The following is a 20,837-nucleotide window of genomic DNA, read 5'->3' on the forward strand; positions in this document are numbered from 1 at the left end:
GGGATGGGCCCCACCCCCCCCCCCCCCCCCCCCCCCCCCGCCCTCAAGAGGATAAGCAGTTACGAAAATGGATGGATGGAAACCCTTATTTTACTTTTATTTACTTCTTTGTTTTAAGGGGTCATGGTATATCCTGTGCGTCCGTCCAGCAGGTAAAAGGATATTTGGACTGTCCTCTGCCGCCGAGCCGTCGGGCCTTGATGTTGGGGAAAATGTCTCTGATGATTTTCCCAAAGTTGGCGGCGCTCAGAGGGCGATGCTGCAGGTTCTCACAGTATCTCCTGACATAGACAGGAAGACAGTCAGAGATTACATGACCCAACCAAAAAACTCTGATCTGATGATGATCTGAATGTGTGTGTCTCTGACTTGTATGTCTCGTAGACATCCTGTTTAGGCAGGCAGGTGTCTGAATGCTCCTCCAGGTGACTGCGGATCCAGTTACAGGTGTGAAGCTGATCAGCTGTGTTGAAGGAGCTGGAGTCGCCACCACTACACACACACACACACACGCACACACACACACACACACACACACACACACACACACTCAGTATGACACACACTNACACACACACACACACACGCACACACACACACACACACACACACACACACACTCAGTATGACACACACTATTCATGTCCTTTAGTTAACCCTTTGAACTCTGCAACAGAAATGGTCCACCAGTGCCTACACTGACATTTTTGCTTATTGTGATATAATTTCTTATAATTTCTCAAATGCTTCATATCTCTGAAATCTGTACAAGTCAAGCTGAAAGGTTATGTAAGTCAAAAACCATGAGAATTGATAAAAGCATTAAAATAGTGTCATTAACAAAAAATAAAAAATCTGATATGTTTTTCAGCTTATTCTACAACATAAAAACACAAAACATTTTGATTCAAAATATTTTTCAGTGTAGAAACATGAACAAAATATTTCTTAATTATTTTATACCCTTTTTCCACTGTCACTCTTTGCCATGCCAAGTAAAGCCATGCTGCGGCGACTTGTGTTTACTTTGTCAGGTAGGATGCGCAGTGCAACACCAAGCTGTGCCGGAGACGGACACTCTCAGGTGTAGTTACTTTAGATATCGTCATCTATATCAGCTGATATAAGCTTTAAAATGAACTCAGAATCGACCAACATGCTTTTTCTTATTTTGCACAATGAATAAATATTACATACATTGATAAGATTGATACATGCAGTGATAAGAGTATGCATGCATTATATGATGTTAATTCCACTACAGAAGAGACTTGATCACTAAAATTAGGTGGGGAAAAAAGTGGATATATCGATAACATAACCATAACATTGGTCAAATGAGTTGTTACTAGGGGTGGGCGATATGGCCCTAAAATAACAACAGCAGCACCGCTCCTCTACCTGCAGCACACCTCCACCCTCCTCCTCCTCCTCTTCCTCTGCCCACGCTGCACAAGGAGCGGGGTGAGGTTGAGATAACGTTGACGCCGGTGGAGCTGCACGTCAACCCGCCGCTGCCTTCCACCTCTTCCTCTGCTCTTGCCTCCTCTTCCTCCATCTGCTCCATCACAGCAGGGAAGAGTGAGGAAGAGGAGGCAGGAGAGGGCAGCAGCACCGCCTCAAAGAAAGAGGGACACTAGCTGTCATCACTCTTCTTCCTCCTCATCCTTTGTATCAGTCCTCACTCAGCTTTTACCTCACCTGCGACAAAACCCCACCCCCTTACATGCCCTCTTCCCTTATTGGTGGAAATCCCAGATTGCCGCTGCTGTCCTGTCAAAATACAAACCACACCCGAACCGTTGGTGGCGATAGTGCACTGGTTTGCAAATCTCCAATAAACCCCAAAGAAGAAGTGAGTTTGGACCCAAAGCCCAGGGTGGAAAGGTTCGCGTGCCAGTGATTATTCTAACGCTTGGAGAATTAATATTTAGCACTACAAATGAGTAAGTAGTCTTTGTCTGCTTTGTATTACTAGCCTTAGCACAATAAGCCCATTAGTCTCGGTGTCTACAGTGGCTGAGAGAGGTCACAACACATGCAAACACAAGTTTTTTGTTGAATACAGCGACCATTCGCTTGCGACTCATGCAAAAAATTGGCGTCTCTTCTATTTTCAAGCTTGCTCGCCAAAGCAGCGTGACTCGAGCAGCATGTAGAACGGATGTGGTGTGAATGCTCTAACCTGTCAACATGCTCGCCGAAATGAAAACGCTGGTAAACAGTGACTGTTTGCGATTGCTATGCAAAGCATCGCTTGCGGTGTAAATGAGGCCTCAGTACGCCACAGTTTATTCCACACTTCTGAAGCTGCTCCTCTTTTTGTAACCACGGTGGAGTCAGTAAAAAATTTGCTTTCATCCATACTTGTTGTTGCCGTGGGCAGGGGCGAAAATCCCATTTCATAGTTGGAGGGGAACACTAAACAGTAAACTTTTAGAGAATAATTCCAGGGGGGGACAAGGAAAAAAAGTTGTAGCCTGTCTTTTATACAGCATCTTTTCAGGTGTGTGGAATGGATCCTTCGTCTCCGGCTGGCTGCAGGAGCAAACCGTTTTTTTTTGTTTTTTTTTACCGACTGTGAGATCATAACTTTGAAAAATGTTTGAAAAAAAAGTAACCAAAGAAAATGTGTAACACTGAATATTTCGTTTGTTTACAAGGTTTTTTGAATTTTGAAACCTGTTTTATTGACGTTTGTAATAAATTACTTTTTTTTGGACTTTAAACATTTATCTCAGCATTGCAAGTTATTGATAACGAGAGAGTCAAGACTCAAGCCAGCAGCAGCCACATGTAGAAAAGTGGATATACAGTGAATGTCTATACTTATGACAAATGGCTTAACAACTAAACATTTCCTGCAATTAAACTGGTAAACTGGTTTATAAACAGTGTGCTGTGAAATCTGCCGCTGCGCACCTCACAACCGTGCATAATAGTCGCGCGTAATTACCGCTCCTTGTCGGTTATACTGCATGTCTTTCATGTTTGGGCCGTGGGTAATAGTATGACATCAATATGTCAACAAGTCGAAATATTATGAGTATAACAATATTAATTTTTCATATAATATTAAAAATTACACCGGTATTATTGTGAACGAGATGATGGCACACTCCTAGTTCTTACATATCAGCATATCATGCATCCGTACTTTTAGGAACAGGAATTTCCTGAGGCTACTAATAGAAATCCCAGCATAATTACTGCAAATGACATTTGCACGGCACATAAGGTAAGGTAATTAAAGGTCATGACATGACAGGGAAGAGAGAAGCCTTAGGCTTTTGCTGTAAAAAGAATGAATGTTCTGGCTACTATGGTTCTTATTTTAGATTGATATATACAGAATTACGCAAACAGCAATCTCCTGTGGCTATTACGGGGAAATTCCTGGCAAAATTCTGCTGCAATTATGGCAAAATTGCACAACATGTAAGGTAAGGTAACAAAGTAATGACTTGATAATGTTGGAGAAGATAGAAGCCTTTGCTTTCTGCTGCTAAAAGAATAAATGCTCCATCTGTTATGGTTCTTATTTTAGATCTATTTAAACCGGATCATGCAAACGACGATCTCCCAGTCCATTTTTAAAGGGTTAACCAGCAGCAGGTCTGACCTCTTGTCTCCAGAGCTGGGTCCAGAGGGCAACTGGAGGTACAGGTACAGCTTGTCATTGTCGGAGAAACGCTGAACATCTTGCTGTTAAAACAGAACAGAACAAATCAGACCTGTGCTCTGATGTGAGGAGCTTCCTCTCGACTGCACACGTCACTGATCTCATGCTTAATTATCAACTGTTGGTTCTTACCAGGATCTGATCCACTTTGGTCTGAACACTCTTCCTGCAACACAGAGAACACAGCAGTCATCCACACAGCGAGGGCGTACAGAACAAATCTTACATCTGTGACAAAGGTCATGATCTGATGGACTTTGAAACATCCTTAGCAAATTTACACTTCTTGTCCTGAAGCAAAAACATCATTCAGTTTTAGTCAGAGCCTATTGACAATTCATGTAAATCAGGAAGTTTCCACAAGACAGCAGCCAAAAACAGGAATTTATTCATTTTAAAAATCCACTCGTTTCTTTAAGACTTTGAATTTTTTATGTTCTATTCAAGAATAAAGAAAACAATTATCTTGACTGAACTGACTGACTCCTGTGAGCTGATGATGATGGTCTTAGCGATAACATGCTCTTAGTTTCCTGCTGTCACTTGATGTATTCATGTTTTCATGTATTTTGTTATGTTTTCTTTTCCAGAGTCTGTGTCTGTCAGTTTTTGGTAATTTTATAATGAGGTGAAATGCAAGAGGCCCTTCCTTTTAGTCCAGAGCTCCACTGACTCAGTGGGCTTCAGTGCCACATTTCAACGCGCTGTCCAAACGGATAGTGCTTTGAAATGTGGTGAAATTTTAATGTTTCCTGATATAAATGTCTTCTCTTTCAGTTAATTTTCTGTTGACTTTGCTGACGGACCGCTGGCTAGCCACGTTAACATGCTGACACATAGTGCCCACTCTCCAGTCTCCACTGATCAGGTAGCCTTGACAGCTCTGCACAGTGCACCACTTCCGTAGGGTGGGAGCTAGCTAGCGGTGCTTGCTTATTCCCAAGCCATGGCAGAGGGGACGGCATTGCAGTGGAAACATGGTAGTATAGATGGGTACCAAACCCGGTATGAAATGTGCCCCGGGGCCTAATTATTAAACACCACAGTATTGATAAGCTCCGACATGAACGGTTCTGCTATCAGTATTGGGGGAATTAAGAAGATATATTTCTTGTTCATTTAGGTTATATAAATGTGATCTTGTACAGTTTTTATGTCACTAACTCTGTTTCTAATTTGCAATAAGATAACACTAGCAATCTTTCCAAACATCCAGCAAAAGTACATCACATACAGGCAGAGAAATGCACCGTTTTCAACCGCCTAGCTCGTAGTTCACCTTCCATTACCCCATCCACCTCAGGTATGTAAAAGTTAGGGGTGTAACGTTCTGGATCGACCTATCAATTTAATGATCAACAATCCAATATCATCGATGCAAAGTGAAAACATCAACATTCGTCAAGTCGTCATCTTTAGTATATGCTTTTATTTTGAAAGTCTGTGTCACTGTCAAACAGTGGCAGGCAGACAGCAAGCAGCCAAGAGAAAGACGATGAGGATACCACTGTTTACTCGGGAATAAATCAGCAGAGTGGAAATATTTTGGATTTCAGAGAAAATACAGGGCAACAGACAGCAATGGTGTGTGTAAACAATAATGTTACAAGATAAAACACGATGCAGGGTTTCCTGGATGGACAAGTGTCTCACTTCACTAACTTCTTGCTTTGATATCAGCTGCTCTGTTTTGGCAATGTTCGGCTTAAAAACCATGCATACGGGGCGTTGGTGGCTTAGTGGTAGCAGCNCCCCCCCCCCCCCCCCTTCACGCTTGTTTGTGCTGTCAAATAAATGTTAAAAATACCCCCAAAAAATATATAAAAAAAAAAAAAAAAACATGCATGCAGGCTGAAATTCAACCTTACTGTTCTGTCAGGAGATGCAGCGGCTTAAACCACCGGTGAGTAAGACAAATAATAACGTTGTGTGTAATTGGGCCGCTAGGATAATTTATGTAATGTACATACGCTTGAGCTAATTGCTTAACAATTGTTTTGTCCATGAACCTGAGCTGAATGTTATACTTTTGTTTAATGATCTTGTTAATCTTGCTGGATGCCTCCTCCACCGTGTGGCTAGCAGCAGAGGCTCCAGCGGTCTCCTCAACGCCTCATATATATCCCCGACTTGGTAAGACTGCCCCCCAAAAAAGGCTCGAAGGCCCCTCACACCAAAATATGTCATGTGGAGTTTATAATAATCTGGTAACACTGAAGCAACAACAAACCAAGTGCTTTCAAACTGTTAACCACGCCAAGGTCCTCTGGGACCCCAAGGTTAAACCCAGGGGCAGGGCTCGACAGTGCGAGCATTTCACTCGCATTTGCGACTAAAAATAGGTGTGTGCGAACTGTAAAAAATATTTAGGGGCACATGTGTGCATAAAAAAATCAGCCGAAGCAGCCTATATTTTTGTCAATAAAAAAAATATGATAACCGTAACTGTTGGAGGAACTCCAGCCGCCTTCCATCTTCCCTCTTCCCCATGTGACACGGTTATGGGCGGTTTTCCAAGCCACTGTCGGCACAATGATTATCGTGCGCGACGCCAAGGGTAGCGGTACCGCTTTGTCAGGCGTTGCTGCCCTCTCCATAGACAAACAATGGGAAAGCCAGCGCAAAGCGGTTTTACAGCTGATCATGTGTAGAGGCCTTTAGTTCGCCACGGTACCGCTACTGGGCAGGATGGAAATAAAGCCCTTTTCACACAGAGTGCGCAAAGCGCAGACCTCCGCCGACGAACCCATTCACTGTGTATGTGCTACCGCGGCACAAGAGCGCACCGCTCTGCCGCCGAGCTGAGCGGCACGCGCCGCCAGCATGCGCTCGAATTGAAATTTCACCACAACGCGCTGTGACAACACCTCGGCGCAGCGCGTCCAATAGCAGAGAAGAGCCTGACGTAGACCCGAAAGCGGTCACCATGGAGCTGTAGCTCCTGAACGAGCCTGTACTCGCCCAAATCCTGTCCTCTGCGCCCTACCCCGCGGTGGGCGCCGCGAAAGCTCTGTGTCAAAGAGGCTTAAGCTTAAGTCCTGCAGAGTTTCAGAGGACCTGGAGAATGTTTTAGGATAGTAATAACATTATATAAGATAATCATATTACAAAGATAATATATATAAGATAATAACATTAAAGACAAAATTAAATTGCAATACTTTTAACTTGATGATTTTACCTTTCTGTACATTTTGTATACAAATTCATTAAATAATTTTGCTTGTAAATGTCTATTTGTATCACGTTTATTACGGAAAACACATTATTTGATCAATTTACATTGTGCCCCTAAAGTTCTTTGTGCGCTCCTTACTTTTTCAACTTAGGAGCACATGTGCTCCTTGGGAAAAAAGTTAGCGTCAAGAGGCCACATCAACATCAGAAGCATGGTGTCTAAATCTGAACAACTTGTAAAACTCCTTGTTGATTCCAATCTTGATTACCTGGGGCTCTCAGAAACATGGTTGGCTCAACTACATCCGCAGGCATTATGAATGTTGCAGGCTATAACACATTTTGGAGGGATCGCACACAGGGTAAGGGAGGGGGGTACTGTTGTATGTTAAGAATACTCTTAAATGCAAACAAATTGAGTTTTACAATAATGCCCTGGAATGTGTTGGAGTACCCATTACACTCTCTCCACAGATGTGCTTCAATATTATTGTATTTTATACAACAGTTAGTTCCGACCGAGTAATCTGATTGGACGAGAGACATTCCGTGAGTGGTGATATAGAGTATAACATCACTGGGACTTGTAACAGTAAAATCACTCTGCTCACAGGTGTTATAAATATAAATACAACCGTTAATTAACCAACTGTCACACTCGCTACAATGACGCAAACTTACACTATAGCGTTACACCAAGAAGATGGATGTTTTCCCCAGGCTGGCTGGTAAGTGAAATTTTTTACCAGCCAGGCAGATATTTTACCAGCCAACCAAATAATTAATAATTTAAAGGAAAAAAAGTCAAGTCACTTAATGCTGCCGGTGGATGAGACTGGGGGATGGCGGCGGCGGGAGCAGCAGTAGCAGCAACATTAACCTCCGTCTCTTGGTTGTCGGTCGGTAAAATCTCAGCCTCAGCAGGTTCTTTTGCTTTAGTTTTTTGCGGGAGGCTCCGCAATACCTGGCCAGCATTGCCACATTATAGTTTTTCTTACTTCTTCTTCTTCTACGAGGGTTCAGAGCATGGAGGTACATTAACAACAGGTTCGTTCGAGATGAGCCAGGCCTGCGCAGATTCGATCACAGCGATTGGCACACAATGCATGCTGGTTAGTTTTGTGTCCGACTTCATCCTGACTTGCTCTGATGTATTACAAAAGCCGACGGCGATAAAACCGCAAGAGCAAGGGCCGCAGTTTTTAGAGCCAGGCGCTGCAGTTGCTCTCCACCGACTGCACCGCCTGGCTCTCACCTGATCTAGCAGCTGATTGGTTTAGATGTCGACTCAACAAGATGACGTTTTAGATAAACTTTTCATTTTTGTTGAATTTTAGAGATTAAGATTGTATTTGTCTGATTTGAGGGTTTATTCTGTGAACAGAAAACATATTTTGTGACTGATGGTAAAGTTTAGTTGTCAGAGACTAAATACATTCATCATAAACTATATAGAGTCTACTGTATATTAATATTGGACTTTTTTAATTATTTAAGTATTTAGCAACACAGAGACTGGTGGTCAGTGGGATGTGAGGATTCTTAAACTAACATCTGTACAGATGTGAAGCCCTGACTGTATCTGACTGATCTTTAATGTAAGCTGTTGTCTTGTATTTTTTTTCCTCTGAAAATATGAACCTTATAGTCAAACATAGTTTATTTAGCCTGTGTAGTTGGGGGGACGGGTCAAACTGATATGATGCTGATTTACAGGAGAATTCATATCAAATGGAGGATAAACCATGAACATAAACTACAGATCACCTGTAAAGCATTTTAATAAATTAATCTATCATAATTAAAACAACTGGAGACTGAGAACAAACTGATATATGGGTCTGATCACTTTTTTAATGAATTGACATCATTCCAGACAGGATGTAAGTGTGTCTGTGACTTCCTGTACAGACTGAAGGCTGCTGGAAACGGTCGGGAAACTGTACGACTTCACCGTGGTTTTTTGTCACCGCCCCCCGCTGCGGCTGCCTGCTCTCGTCTACTTTGCAGGCAAGGCACAGTTCATCTCGAACGAGCCTATTAACAAAGTAGCGGAGTGAGAGAGTGGTACATCCTGTCAGCCGAGGGGTTTCCTATCTGTGCAGCTGAGCACCACAGCACCTCCACGGACTATTACATCCAGACGGTCCCGGTGTTTCCTCTGCAGCCTCCACTTCACTCAGCTTCACTCAGCTGCCCAACAAACCTGCTGCTTCTTCCCACTTTAACCTGAATAACAAACCGGGGCTTGGTGCTCTGGTTGGATTCAAACGGAGAGCCGGGGCTAGCTGGGAAGCTAGCGGAGGCTAATTGGCTGTGCCTCCCTCCGGTCATGCTGCGGCTAACGCTCCGCTAGCCTCACAGCTGCGCCTCGCCAATGCGCCTAACAACAGCTATCCACCTCGGCGCGCTGTGTTAACGTCATGACTGACGCACTTACGTGACCAAATATCGTCTCTGCCTGAAATACACAATACTCTGCCAGGAAACCAGCCGATACCAGCATTGTTCTCCAGTAACAAAAAATGCATTTTTCGCTGGTAAAAAAATAACTCGCCAGAGTGGCGAGTGGTCTTAAAAAATTACCAGCCAGAGACAAAATCTACCTGTAATTGGCGGGTGGCGAGTGTTAGTTTTGGACCCTGGGTCTAGAGATATATGGGGGCTTGATCAGATTTTTCTTTAAAAAACATTGTGATCAACTACCTGTGCCTTTAACTTATATCATAAACGTATTGCTGGCCGAATGTACGTTTCCATCTGCCCTGAAGTCAGCTATCATCACTCAAGTTTTTAAGCCTGGTGACCGTCAGGGGGTAACTAACTACAGACCTATTAGCATACTGCCTGTCATCTCCAAAGTGTTTGAAAAAGTAATAGCAGAACAACTGAAATTCCACTTTGATAGTGAGACGTTAATAAATCCTATGCAGTTTGGTTTTCGAACACACTACTCCACCGAAATGGCTTGTTGTTATTTCCAAGGGGGTGTTATGGGGGCTGTTTTTCTGGATTTACGTAAGGCACTCGATACCGTTAACCACTCCATCTTGCTCTCAATACTTGCCAATTTCAACTTTCTGTGAATACACTTAAATGGCTAACATTACATCTGTCTACCCGCTCCCAAAGTGTTAGAGTTAAAGATAAAATATCCACCTTTCAAAACTGCAATATAGGAGTGCCTCAAGGATCAATACTTGGCCCACTCTTATTTTGTATGTACATTAATGATCTCCCTCAGGTATCTGATGAGGTTGAGATAATAATGTACGCAGATGATACAGTCTTACTCGCACATGGGAAAAATGCAGATGCAGTAGTGGCTAAACTATCTGATGTAATAAGTAAAGTAGCGAAGTGGCTCGGCCAATCATGCCTTACCTTAAACACAGATAAAACTGTGTCCAGGTACTTTACTAAACAGCATAAACATAGATTATGGCCCAGTGTATACATAAACAGGCAAAAATTAAAAAATGTTGAGGAATTTAAATACTTGGGAGTCATTCTTGATCCTAATCTAACCTTCAAGAAACATATAAAAAAAACAGCTCATGTAATGAGGCTAAATAATTCAAACTTCCACCATATAAGAAATTCACTAACAACTGAAGCAGCCAAAACTTACATGAAGGCTATGATCTTGTCTTATATGAGGTATTGCATGCCATGCTGGTCCCAGGCAAGTCAAACTGCCCAAAACTCAATTAAATCATTATACAGTCAGGCTCTCAAAATCCTAGACAAGAAATCATGACAGTATCACCACTGTAATATTCTCACTAAATACAATATGCTAAGCTTCTACAATCTAATCACCTTTTCTGATCTGCACTTGGTTCGCAAAATAATTAACGGTGCTGCCCCTCCTCCCTTGAAATCCTATGTGCAGCCTTGCTCTGAGCTGAGAACTAGAGCTCTCAGGTCCACATCTAGAGGAGACTGTAATATCCCACAGCGCACTTCTGCATTTGCACAAACTGCCTTTTCTTAGAAGGCTATCAAGGAGAGGAATAGGCTTCCTACCAACTTAAAAAACATCCCTGGTTATAATCGTTTTTGTCTTGAAGCTAAAAAATGGCTCCTATCTACCCAATCTTGGCAGCATTAACTTGAACCTGGTGACACTGTCTACGATTTCTAACTGGGCCAACATGGGGTATATCTAATGTGCAGACATCTAGGGTTAACTTCATTTTATTTCTTAACTGGATGTCTTGTAGTACCATTATTGCTAGACTTGCACCTATTACAAGTTTTTGGGCCGATACCGATTTCCGATTTGCAGAGTGTTTGGATGGCCTTTTCCGATTTTGGCCGATTACGATTTCATTTTTTTCAAACCACTTTACAGCACACAAGATATTGCAATATTTTCTATCTTTGCTTTATTAGAACATTTTAACCAAGATACAACCAGCTTTTCAATAATCATCTCAAAGAAACAAACAAAAACAGTGGTTAAGAAACATTTTCCTTTTTGCTCAGATATAACTTCAGGTACAGCATTAAAATAAATAAGTAAAAAAGGCATACATAAATAAAAACATGGATAAATAAAATAATAATTCTTGGTGTATAGCATTTGTGGGTCATTTCTTTAAAAGACAAAGAAGTAAAAATATCTCCTGTGGAAAATTCACACAGGTCTTCAGGATGCGTCCGCCAGTAAGCGCGGACATGCGCATCTTCGGCACGTGGACACGTGCATCTTCGACACGCAGGCACACGCCTCGTCAGTTTCAAGCGGCACAGTGCAGCAGTGAGAGCTCCGCAGTTCAGTTTAACATGGACAATTAACAACTTTCTCCTTCTCTCTTTTGATGTGTGTGCGTGAATGATTAAGGTGAAATGTTTCACTTCCTCACATCGCCCAAGCCGTGACTTGCACATGTGCATGTGTGTGCGCTGCTGATGTTACACGATGTCAATCATGCGGTGCGCCGGGAGGTTGACCGGCATTTTAAATTGGAATATTTTAGACTGACCGGCTGGTCGCAGGTCATGGCCGATTACGTGAAAACCGGCCCGATTCAAAGCACTGCCGATAAATCGGTGTCTAATTATTGCTGTATAGAACTGTCTCTGTAACTTTTCTGTATCACATAAATTACCATCGTTGAGGTAATATGTATTCATGTACAGTGTTGGGTAAGGGTTACTTTAAAAGTAATCAAAGTATGTTGCTGCGTTACTTTTTTAAAAAGTAACCAGTTACTTTACTGCGTTACTCCCTGAGTAAAGTAACTCAATTACTTTAGAGGACCACTTGCCCTTCACTGAGATCCAATTCTCCCATCACAGCCGTCACTTTGACCAGTAGAAACACAGAACGATCTGTTGCCGTAGACAACTGTATGACAACAACACCCCAGCATTTTTANTTTTCTAAATACGCTTTTATTCTGAAACATTTGTCAGAACTTCCTGTGGAAGATACAGTAGCTTGATAGTTTACTTGTGGCGCTTCAAATGTAGCTCCTGCCATCTGCTGACGCTTTTAGGTGACTACAACAACATGTCATCCTGCCATCTGCTGACGCTTTTAGGTGACTACAACAACATGTCAGCTGACACATGAACAGACACAGTGACTCAAATAATAGTAAAAGTAATTAAAACAGACACAGTGACTCAAATAATAGTAAAAGTAATTAAAATAGGACAAGAATAACCCGATGACATAACACACGCCGTAAAAGACGACCGGGGATAATTGGTGAGTACCAGCGTGTAGCGTGTACCAGGCATAATGCAAGTCCTAAGTCTAAAATATGTCTGTGAGCGAGTCCTACTCCACCTATTTAGACTCCGCCATAGACGGCAGCATTTCTCTGACCACATAGCGAGCCACAAGCTCCGTGGCTTCTTTCAGACTGATAGGTTTAACATTATCTCCGTTATTAGAACCAAAAGACAGTCGTTGCTGTTTCGTAGCTGAAGGACCAGCGTTCTAAAAGTAACGGAAGTGACTGATGTCTTGTTTGAAAATGTACTTAAGTATTTGATTACTCAAACAGCAAACTAACGCGTTAGGTTACTCGTTACTGCAAAAAGTAATCAAAGTACTCTAACGCGTTACTTTGTAACGCGTTATACCCAACACTGGTCATTATAAAGGCTACATACACATGCTATATCTTGTTTTTTTCAGGACAATCTGGGCTAACCATCATTTCATGTTCTTCTATGTGCCTGTATTTTATATTAATTTTTATATCAATTAAAAAAAACAAATCTGTGTTACTAAATTCTTACATTTTTACATGTATCTCAGCATAGCAAGTTGGAAGTTGACATATTCTGCCATATATGAAGAGGGGAGACTCTCTGGAATCTGGCAATATAAGAACTAGGGATGCATGATAACTTTTCTTTTAAACTGATACCGATAACTTTCAGCTCCTAAAGGCCGATACCGAAACTGATACCGATAACTTTCAGCTCCTAAAGGCCGATACCGATAACCGATAACACACACACATATAAAGTATATATGTATATATATATATATATATATATAGACTTGTCTATGTAAACAAACTGAAAAAGTGCATTCAGTAACAAAAAAATAAGTTTAAAGAATTTTAGCTTATGGTTCCATTCAAATGAATATCTATCTCATATTAGAAGAGAGAGAGAGAGAGAGAGAGAGAGAGAGCGCGTCTGTGTGTGTGTTGTCACGGTACCAAAATTGGGACCCACGGTACGATACCTGTGACAGTATCACGGTTCTGAGTAGTATCACTACACCACAGCAAAAATGAGGCAGATGTGCCTTTTGTCATTTATAAAAACATAAATCACTTTTCTATAATACATCAATGATATTTCAATGGAATAAATTACTTATTGACTTATTCATACTTCAAAAACAGCATCAATAAGTGATTAACATAGGGGGGATCAAAATAAAATAAATTAATAAAATAAAAATCAACCAGCCACCCTCCTCCCCTGACAAGTAAAGAACAGTCCCTTCATAAGTAAAGAATAGTCCCTAAAGTGCGGTGAGGTTTGTGGACCGTTTCCTGCCACAAAGAGTAATGTGATCGGCCCGTTTCTCCTCTGACACGTCACATACCTGTGTGCCGCCACGGCTCGGCTGTTCAGGTACTTCTGGGCAGTCATGATGCCAACAAGAGGACATTATTGGACCTGGAGCCGGACTTATCCGTCGCCGGTAAGCTGTTATCATGCGCCGCCGTATTTGATAGGAATACGTATTCCTGTCTGTGTCTGTGACCCCCGTTCAACCCACAACCGGCAGGATTCGCCGTTATTGGACGGCGCATGGACACTCACCCTCTTGCGACTGGACTTTGAACTTATCCCACAGTAGTGGTACCGTGAGGTACCGTAGTACTACAGTACTCCAACATTATGGTATCATATGTACTGTGGAGTTTTAGTGCTGCGGTCTACCGTTGGTACCAGTATACCGTGCAACACTAGTGTGAGAGAGAGTGTGCGCATCTGTGTGTGTGTGTGTGTGTGAGAGAGAGAGAGTGTGCGCGTCTGTGTGTGTGTGTGAGTGTGAGAGAGGGAGAGAGAGAGTGCGCGTCTGTGTGAAATTATGACCGAGTTAACGAGTTGTTTTCCGACATGAGGGGGTATTCTTGAATTTTCCCAGTCAGAAAGAGTTTTTCTGATTATGCCGACGTCACTTGAACGCAGCATTCACTGCAGGCCATTCAGGTCCCATAGTGGGAGCGGGGCACTGCCGTGCTGACAAAATTATATATGTTATCGGGGCTATTCGTCATGATATATGACATGTCCCCCTCAATGTATATGGTGACTACGGCCCTGTCATGCATGCATAATTAAGGCCCATTTATGCTCCCTTTACGTACAAAAATGTATCCGTCCGTTTCAAACGACGTTACCGTCACGGCCCACATACTTCCATGCGTCCTTTACGTTGGCATGGATAGTCTGATACTAAGGTTGTGTGTTGCCATGACAGTAAGCAATCCTCATAAAAAGTTACCTGCAGACCTGCAGATATGTGTAGGCCTGGTTAAATTAAACTAATAATACATGAGCTAAATTTTTACTTTAGTCTAATATTGATGATGGTGGGGCCTCATATTCATTAACATGCCAAAAATATTACATGATGCCTGCTAGATTGATGCTTGGCTGTAGAGGCTAGGCTAAGCTAAGCTAAGCACAGTGTGCTAAAGTGACAGAAGACGTTTTATTCCACAGCCTAGCTTAATTAAGCTATCGTTGGGTTATAATAGACAGTTACACACATTGCTATTTATAATTGGGAGAAATAAAATTACCACTCTGTTGCAGACTGAGAGGACCGAGGTCCAATCTCAAGGGGGTTAGTGTCCTCTGGCTCAGAGCTGCATTCTGGCTCTGGTGGCTCAAACATGTAGGGCTGCAGTTGCAGAAGACAGTTCGGAGATGCATCCATTTTCCTGGTAGCGGTGGTGACTTTGATTGACAGGTGACACTTGGTAGGGGGCGGGGTTTTCGCGCATTCGACTTGAACTTTGAAGCCTAATTTCATATATTTGCCGATTTTTTTAATCGTTCAAATTTGACAGGGTAGCTTACAACACCTTTTTCTGTGGTATGTCAAACTCAGATGACATATTTATTCTCACTTTACACGGACTTTAACCAATATATCCACCAGGAGGCAGCCCAGCGTCAAACGTTTATGACAACAACAAACTCAAAAACAAACATGGCAACTGTGGAGGAGATATTGATAATGTACCTCTTGCATAAAAGACAAAAACAGAGGCAGCGCTGTAGGAGGCGGTGGTCGGTGAGGCTGTTAAATACGTCGCGACTGGAGGACGGAGAATTCTTTTCTCTAGTACTGCCGATGAGAGAAATTGAATTGTTATTTCTTCTTTGTGTCTCACGAGAGCTACGTATTGGGTAGTGACAGCAACACTGCCCCCACAGTTCCTGGTGGTACTGCTCCGTTTGGCTCGTATCCGTAAGCTTTATGGAAACGTGCAGAAATACGGACGAAATGAACGCGGAGTACGGACAGAAGGCTCCGTCCGTATCCGTATCCGTATTTAACGTTGAGCATAAATGGGCCTTTAGGCTACAGTTGTCTGGGTGTGCAAAGGTGAAGTACGCTGGTCTTTCCATACAAAGTTTGACGAGTGTCAACTGGACAATATGGAGATGTTTGCATCTTGAAAGCCGGACTACAAATGTGGATAGACAGGGAGAAACACACGCAAGTCTAAGACGTGGTAAGATACGATATTCCTCACTATATGAAGTGACTGATAACAAGATGGATTGTAAAGAAATTCATCAAGTTTTTATTTTGTAGACAATCAATCTGTATTTATAGCATGATGGAATGACAGCACATTGATGTGCGTGGTATCACTGGAAAGCTCTAGTCCTGCACTTTCATGTGATATGCGTGGCATTTCTGTGCGAGCCTGCATTCGCGAGTAATCCATCCAAGAGTAATGTGTGTGCAAAGCTGTATGAAAGCTCTGTTATACATCATTTTAGTGTAAATTTATCATTTTTTTCCACTGTGAAAACACTGGACTACCGACAAGTGCTTGGTCTTGTCGGAAAGCTACGATGCCGCTGTTTCACGTGATATACGTGGCTTCTCGCTATGATGCACGGTCGCGGAGAAAATCAATAGAGAAGAACAGGTGTGAATTTGGACGCACTATGCGTCGTTCGGGCCCATAGGGTTAACAATGTTAGCATCAGAAACCGTTCTTACATTGCTAACAGAGCTAACAGTGATGCTAAAGGGCTCAAACTGAGCTGCTTACACACCAAGGTGACCTCTGGGAAGACCGAAGGGTAGGCACAATTTTTCAACAGCAATGCATTAACCGACAACTAACCAGTTAAAAAAATGCAAAATGATATGAAATAGGCTCTAGTCCGGCGCTCCCTTATCTCAGTGAGCTCTATGGCATTTCAAAGCACTGTCCTTTGATGTTTTGTGTTGTAAATGTTTACCCTTTATCTTTTTCTGTCTCGCTCTCTCTCTCACACACACACATTTCAGAGTTTTCAGTATTGGCAAGATTTCGGCCATGATTTGCCAGTACTCATCTTGTAGTTCTAGGGTCCTGGCGTCTGGAAATTAAGTGATCGTCTGGTCAGACAAAACAGCTGTCACAGCCCATCTCTGCTCCACCAACCTCTCGAACATGTCGTGAACAGAGTTCCACCGTGTTTTTCTTGACTGGAGCAGAGTGTGCTGTGGCAGTTGCACCTGGGCCTGTTTTGTTTTAAGTCCCATGGTGGCGGTGTGGCTGTGGTTAAAGTGTTTTACCAGCCTCGCTGCAGCAATGATTACGTGACTGATGTGTGCGCTGAAGCCATCATTGATAGCGAGTTGCAGCATGTGTGCGAAGCATGGCCCAGAGTGCCAGGGGACACGCGCTGGGGAGTTGGCTGCCACAATGTTTCTGGCATTGTCATGGATTGTCATGGAATGCATTATTTCCTGTGAGACAACAAAATGAACTTACGAGATGTTGCTCTTGAGTTTCTGCAACAGCATGCTGGGCTCCGTGTCGCCCTCACCTGCCTCCAGACTGCCATCCCCCCGCCGGGAGGCTTCGGCTTGCTGGTGCCGCTCTGCCTCCGACATCTGGACCAACTAACCAGTGCTAAGTACCACCATCTAAGGAGACAAAAACACATTCTCAACTACACTGCTGTTGTGACAAATATACTTTATATCATAGCTTGTAGAACTGAAACACATTACTTGATTAATCAGTTCACAAAAGTTCATTATCAACAATTTAAATAATCAAATTACGGTCATTGTTTTAGGCTGGAATGAGCCCAGCTTGTCAAATGCTGGTTTTCTTCCATATTTGAGAACTGAAAATCTTTTTGGACTTTTAATTGGAAAAATCAGAAGACATTTGAAGGCATCAACCTGAGGACTAAGAACTTGCGCTGGCTCCTTTTTTACAACTTTCTTACAGTTTGATGATTAATCAGTAAATAAATAAATAATTGTAAATTGAAGCCTGATAATGTGCTTATAAATTTTGTTCAAATCCACACAATTTTATTTCCGATTCTAGTAGAGAACTCAAAGTTTCCACAGATACCAGATTTGTCAGGATGAATTTTGGGATAATGACCATATATGTAAATTGAATATTTAGCTGCTTTTTGCACACTGTATTGTATTATACATTTTGTTTAAAACATATTCCATTTAAAAAGAGTGGAGGAAATATCTTTTACTTAAGTAAACGTGTTAAATGTTAATTGGTGAAGTAACTAAAGCTGTCAGATAAATGCTGTTAAGTAAAAGATACAATAATTCCATCTAGAATGTAATGAAGTGGATGTATAACGTGGCATTAAAAGACTCAAATATAAAGTACAAGTACCTCGATGTTGTACGTGAGTACAGTACTTGTGTATATGTTCATATTTACGTTTCACCACTTGATTTGCACAACCAGGACGCTACTTGAGGAACAGGTGAATTGGGTTTTGAAGGATTGATTTGATGTAATATAGGTAATATAGATGCTGGAAAGAGAAGCTGACTTAAATGCATGAGTTAGTTGGGTCGTTGGTCTCAACACTGAGACAGTAACACTGCTGTCAGACAACAGACAGACAGCCGGGTCACTCCCACCTGTCTCCAGTCACTGCAGCACCTGAGCGGCGCAATGAATTTTAACATAAGACGACATTTTAAAGCTCAGGTTTCAGCCCAACTCGCGCTGTCAGCCGGTAAAAATAGGCCCGCTGGCTGCCGGGTAGTGACACATGCCGGCTGTCACGGTGCAGTTAAACGTTACGACAACTACCGGAGCGGGAGGCATGTTTCTGGGGAGAAAAACACAGCCCGTCGCCGGCCATACTCAGTACACACACGGCAGCTACTGTTAGCCGGAGATGTTAATGTGCCAGCGGCCGAAATGTGACAGCCGTTCCCCGCATGACATGTTCGACTGCCGTGTTTACAGCGCGCAGAGAGCCGGTGGTCATGTGCCTGCCATTTACTATTTCAACACGCACACACACTCGCGCGCATACTGTGACCCAGCTCAACATGTTCCTGCCGAGCTAACTGGCTAACGGACAACACAGGCACCCTCTGCATTAGCTGACCGAGGAGGTGACACTTCAGCGCGTTAGCTGGAATTAAAACAAACAGGTTTAACTGCGCTTAAACGCCGTAACCGAGAAAACTGGTTCACACGGAAAAACACCACATTAGTCTGGCTAACATTTTCCGCGTTCCTGTGTGGCTAGCTAGAAGCTCGCCGCTATCCCTGAGAGGCTAACTAGCTAACTAGCCTAGCTGGTTGCTATCAGATAGCATTAGCTAGCAAGCAATGAAACACCCCTTAAATGTGTTTTTACACGCTATTCGTAATTTCAAAATAGTTCCCGATAAAAGTTTATTTATTCTGTTACTACTGTATGAACAGTTCGGCTAGTCCCATTTGAGTATTTATTTTAAAAAAGAAAAAGAAAGTACCTGAGCCAAGATACAGCAAAAATCCCCTTTCAGATTTTTTTGTGATTGGACGGCTTTGTTATGTCTGCCTGACTACAAAGCCAACGTCTATTCCGACTGGTTAACTGTTACAAATCTACCCGGATACCAAAAGCGGGTGAAATTTCATTCGTCGATCAGAATTATTTTTCTGACAGGGATTTTTCTGATTGGACGCCTTTTCCTGGTCTGCCCAGTTACAAAACAGATGAATTTATCTCGCAAAATCTGCATAGCAACAGCGGCCTGTTTAGACAGCGAAAGCGAAAGTATTCAAATACATGTTTTATAAATACGTAGTTAACATTTCTGTCTATTAAATATGTATGGTTATTATACAGTCTAGATAAGAGCAAACATTTTTAGAGGCTATGCATAAGTAATTATATTTTTATGTTGTTTTTTTTGTACAGTTTTTATTTTTATCAATGTAAAGCAAATTTCTTAAATCGTATGTTGTCAAAGAAACTTCTGATATACAGTTTTGTTTTTGGTTAATATTTTAAAGACTTGTTAAATCAAACACACTTTGTGAGGAAAAATTGACAACTATTTTTGACAGGAATCTGAGAATTTATTGTGGACTGCAATTAAAAACAAATTTAATTGAAAAAAGTTATTTGAAAAAAAAAAATTGTTCTAAAAAATGACCGGTTTCTAGAAGACACCATCAGCCTGAAATGGTTAAAATGTACACATTTACCACAGGATGTTCATGTGAGAGGAACAGTAATGTCCAACTGAAAGTAAAATACACTGCTCAAAAAAATAAAGGGAACACACAATCATCACAGTGTAACTCAAAGTCAGTCAAACTCCTGGGATATCAACCTGTCCAGTTATGAAGCAATACTGATTGTGAATCAGTTTCACCTGCTGTTGTGCAAATTGGACAGACAACAGGAGGAAAGGAGAGGCAATTACCAAGACAACCCCTATTTAGGAATGGTTTTGCAGGTGATGGCCACAGACCATTTCCCTCTCTGCATCCTTTCTGGTTGATTCTTGGCTAGTTTGCATTTTTCCAGTGGCCTCACCACAAGTGGTATCATGAGGCGGTATCTGCAGCCCACAGAAGATGCTCAGGTAGTGCAGCTACTCCAGGATGGCACATCCATACGCACAGTGGCCCAAGGGTTTGCTGTGTCTCCCAGCACAGTGTCAAGAGCATGGAGGAGATACCAGGAGACAGGCCAGTACACCAGGAGAGGTGGAGGGGCCGTAGGAGGGCATCAACCCAGCAGCAGGACCACTATCTGCTTCTTTGTGCAAGGAGGAACAGTAAGGAGTCACTGCAAGGAGCACTGCCAGAGCCCTCCAAAATGACCTCCAGCAGGCCACTCCTGTGCATGTTTCTGCCCTTACTGTCAGAAACACACTCCATGAGGGTGGCATGAGGGCCCGACGTCCACAAGTGGGGCCTGTGCTCAGACCCTGGCACCGTGCAGCCCGATTGACATTTGCAAG

At 42.4% G+C, this 20,837-nt stretch overlaps 1 protein-coding gene across 2 annotated transcripts in view; it reads right to left on the reverse strand.

The window, feature by feature from the left end:
* The window catches only part of rfx5 (regulatory factor X, 5), a 44,155-nt gene extending 24,433 nt beyond the window's left edge, over nucleotides 1-19,722 (reverse strand). Inside the window, exons 1-6 of one of the 2 annotated variants that reach the window (XM_050033979.1) lie at nucleotides 19,353-19,722; nucleotides 17,362-17,516; nucleotides 3,815-3,848; nucleotides 3,623-3,705; nucleotides 370-492; nucleotides 162-281 (exon numbers count right to left, since the gene is read on the reverse strand). In XM_050033979.1, the coding sequence (XP_049889936.1) occupies nucleotides 162-281; nucleotides 370-492; nucleotides 3,623-3,705; nucleotides 3,815-3,848; nucleotides 17,362-17,483 (482 nt within the window). In that variant the 5' untranslated portion in view covers nucleotides 17,484-17,516; nucleotides 19,353-19,722. The remainder of the gene's footprint in view (nucleotides 1-161; nucleotides 282-369; nucleotides 493-3,622; nucleotides 3,706-3,814; nucleotides 3,849-17,361; nucleotides 17,517-19,352) is intronic. The other variant, XM_050033978.1, reaches the window with a different exon arrangement.
* Nucleotides 19,723-20,837: the final 1,115 nt, after the last annotated feature.

The sequence above is a fragment of the Epinephelus moara genome, chromosome 22 (genome assembly GCF_006386435.1).
Source record: "Epinephelus moara isolate mb chromosome 22, YSFRI_EMoa_1.0, whole genome shotgun sequence".
Classification (NCBI taxonomy): domain Eukaryota; kingdom Metazoa; phylum Chordata; class Actinopteri; order Perciformes; family Serranidae; genus Epinephelus; species Epinephelus moara.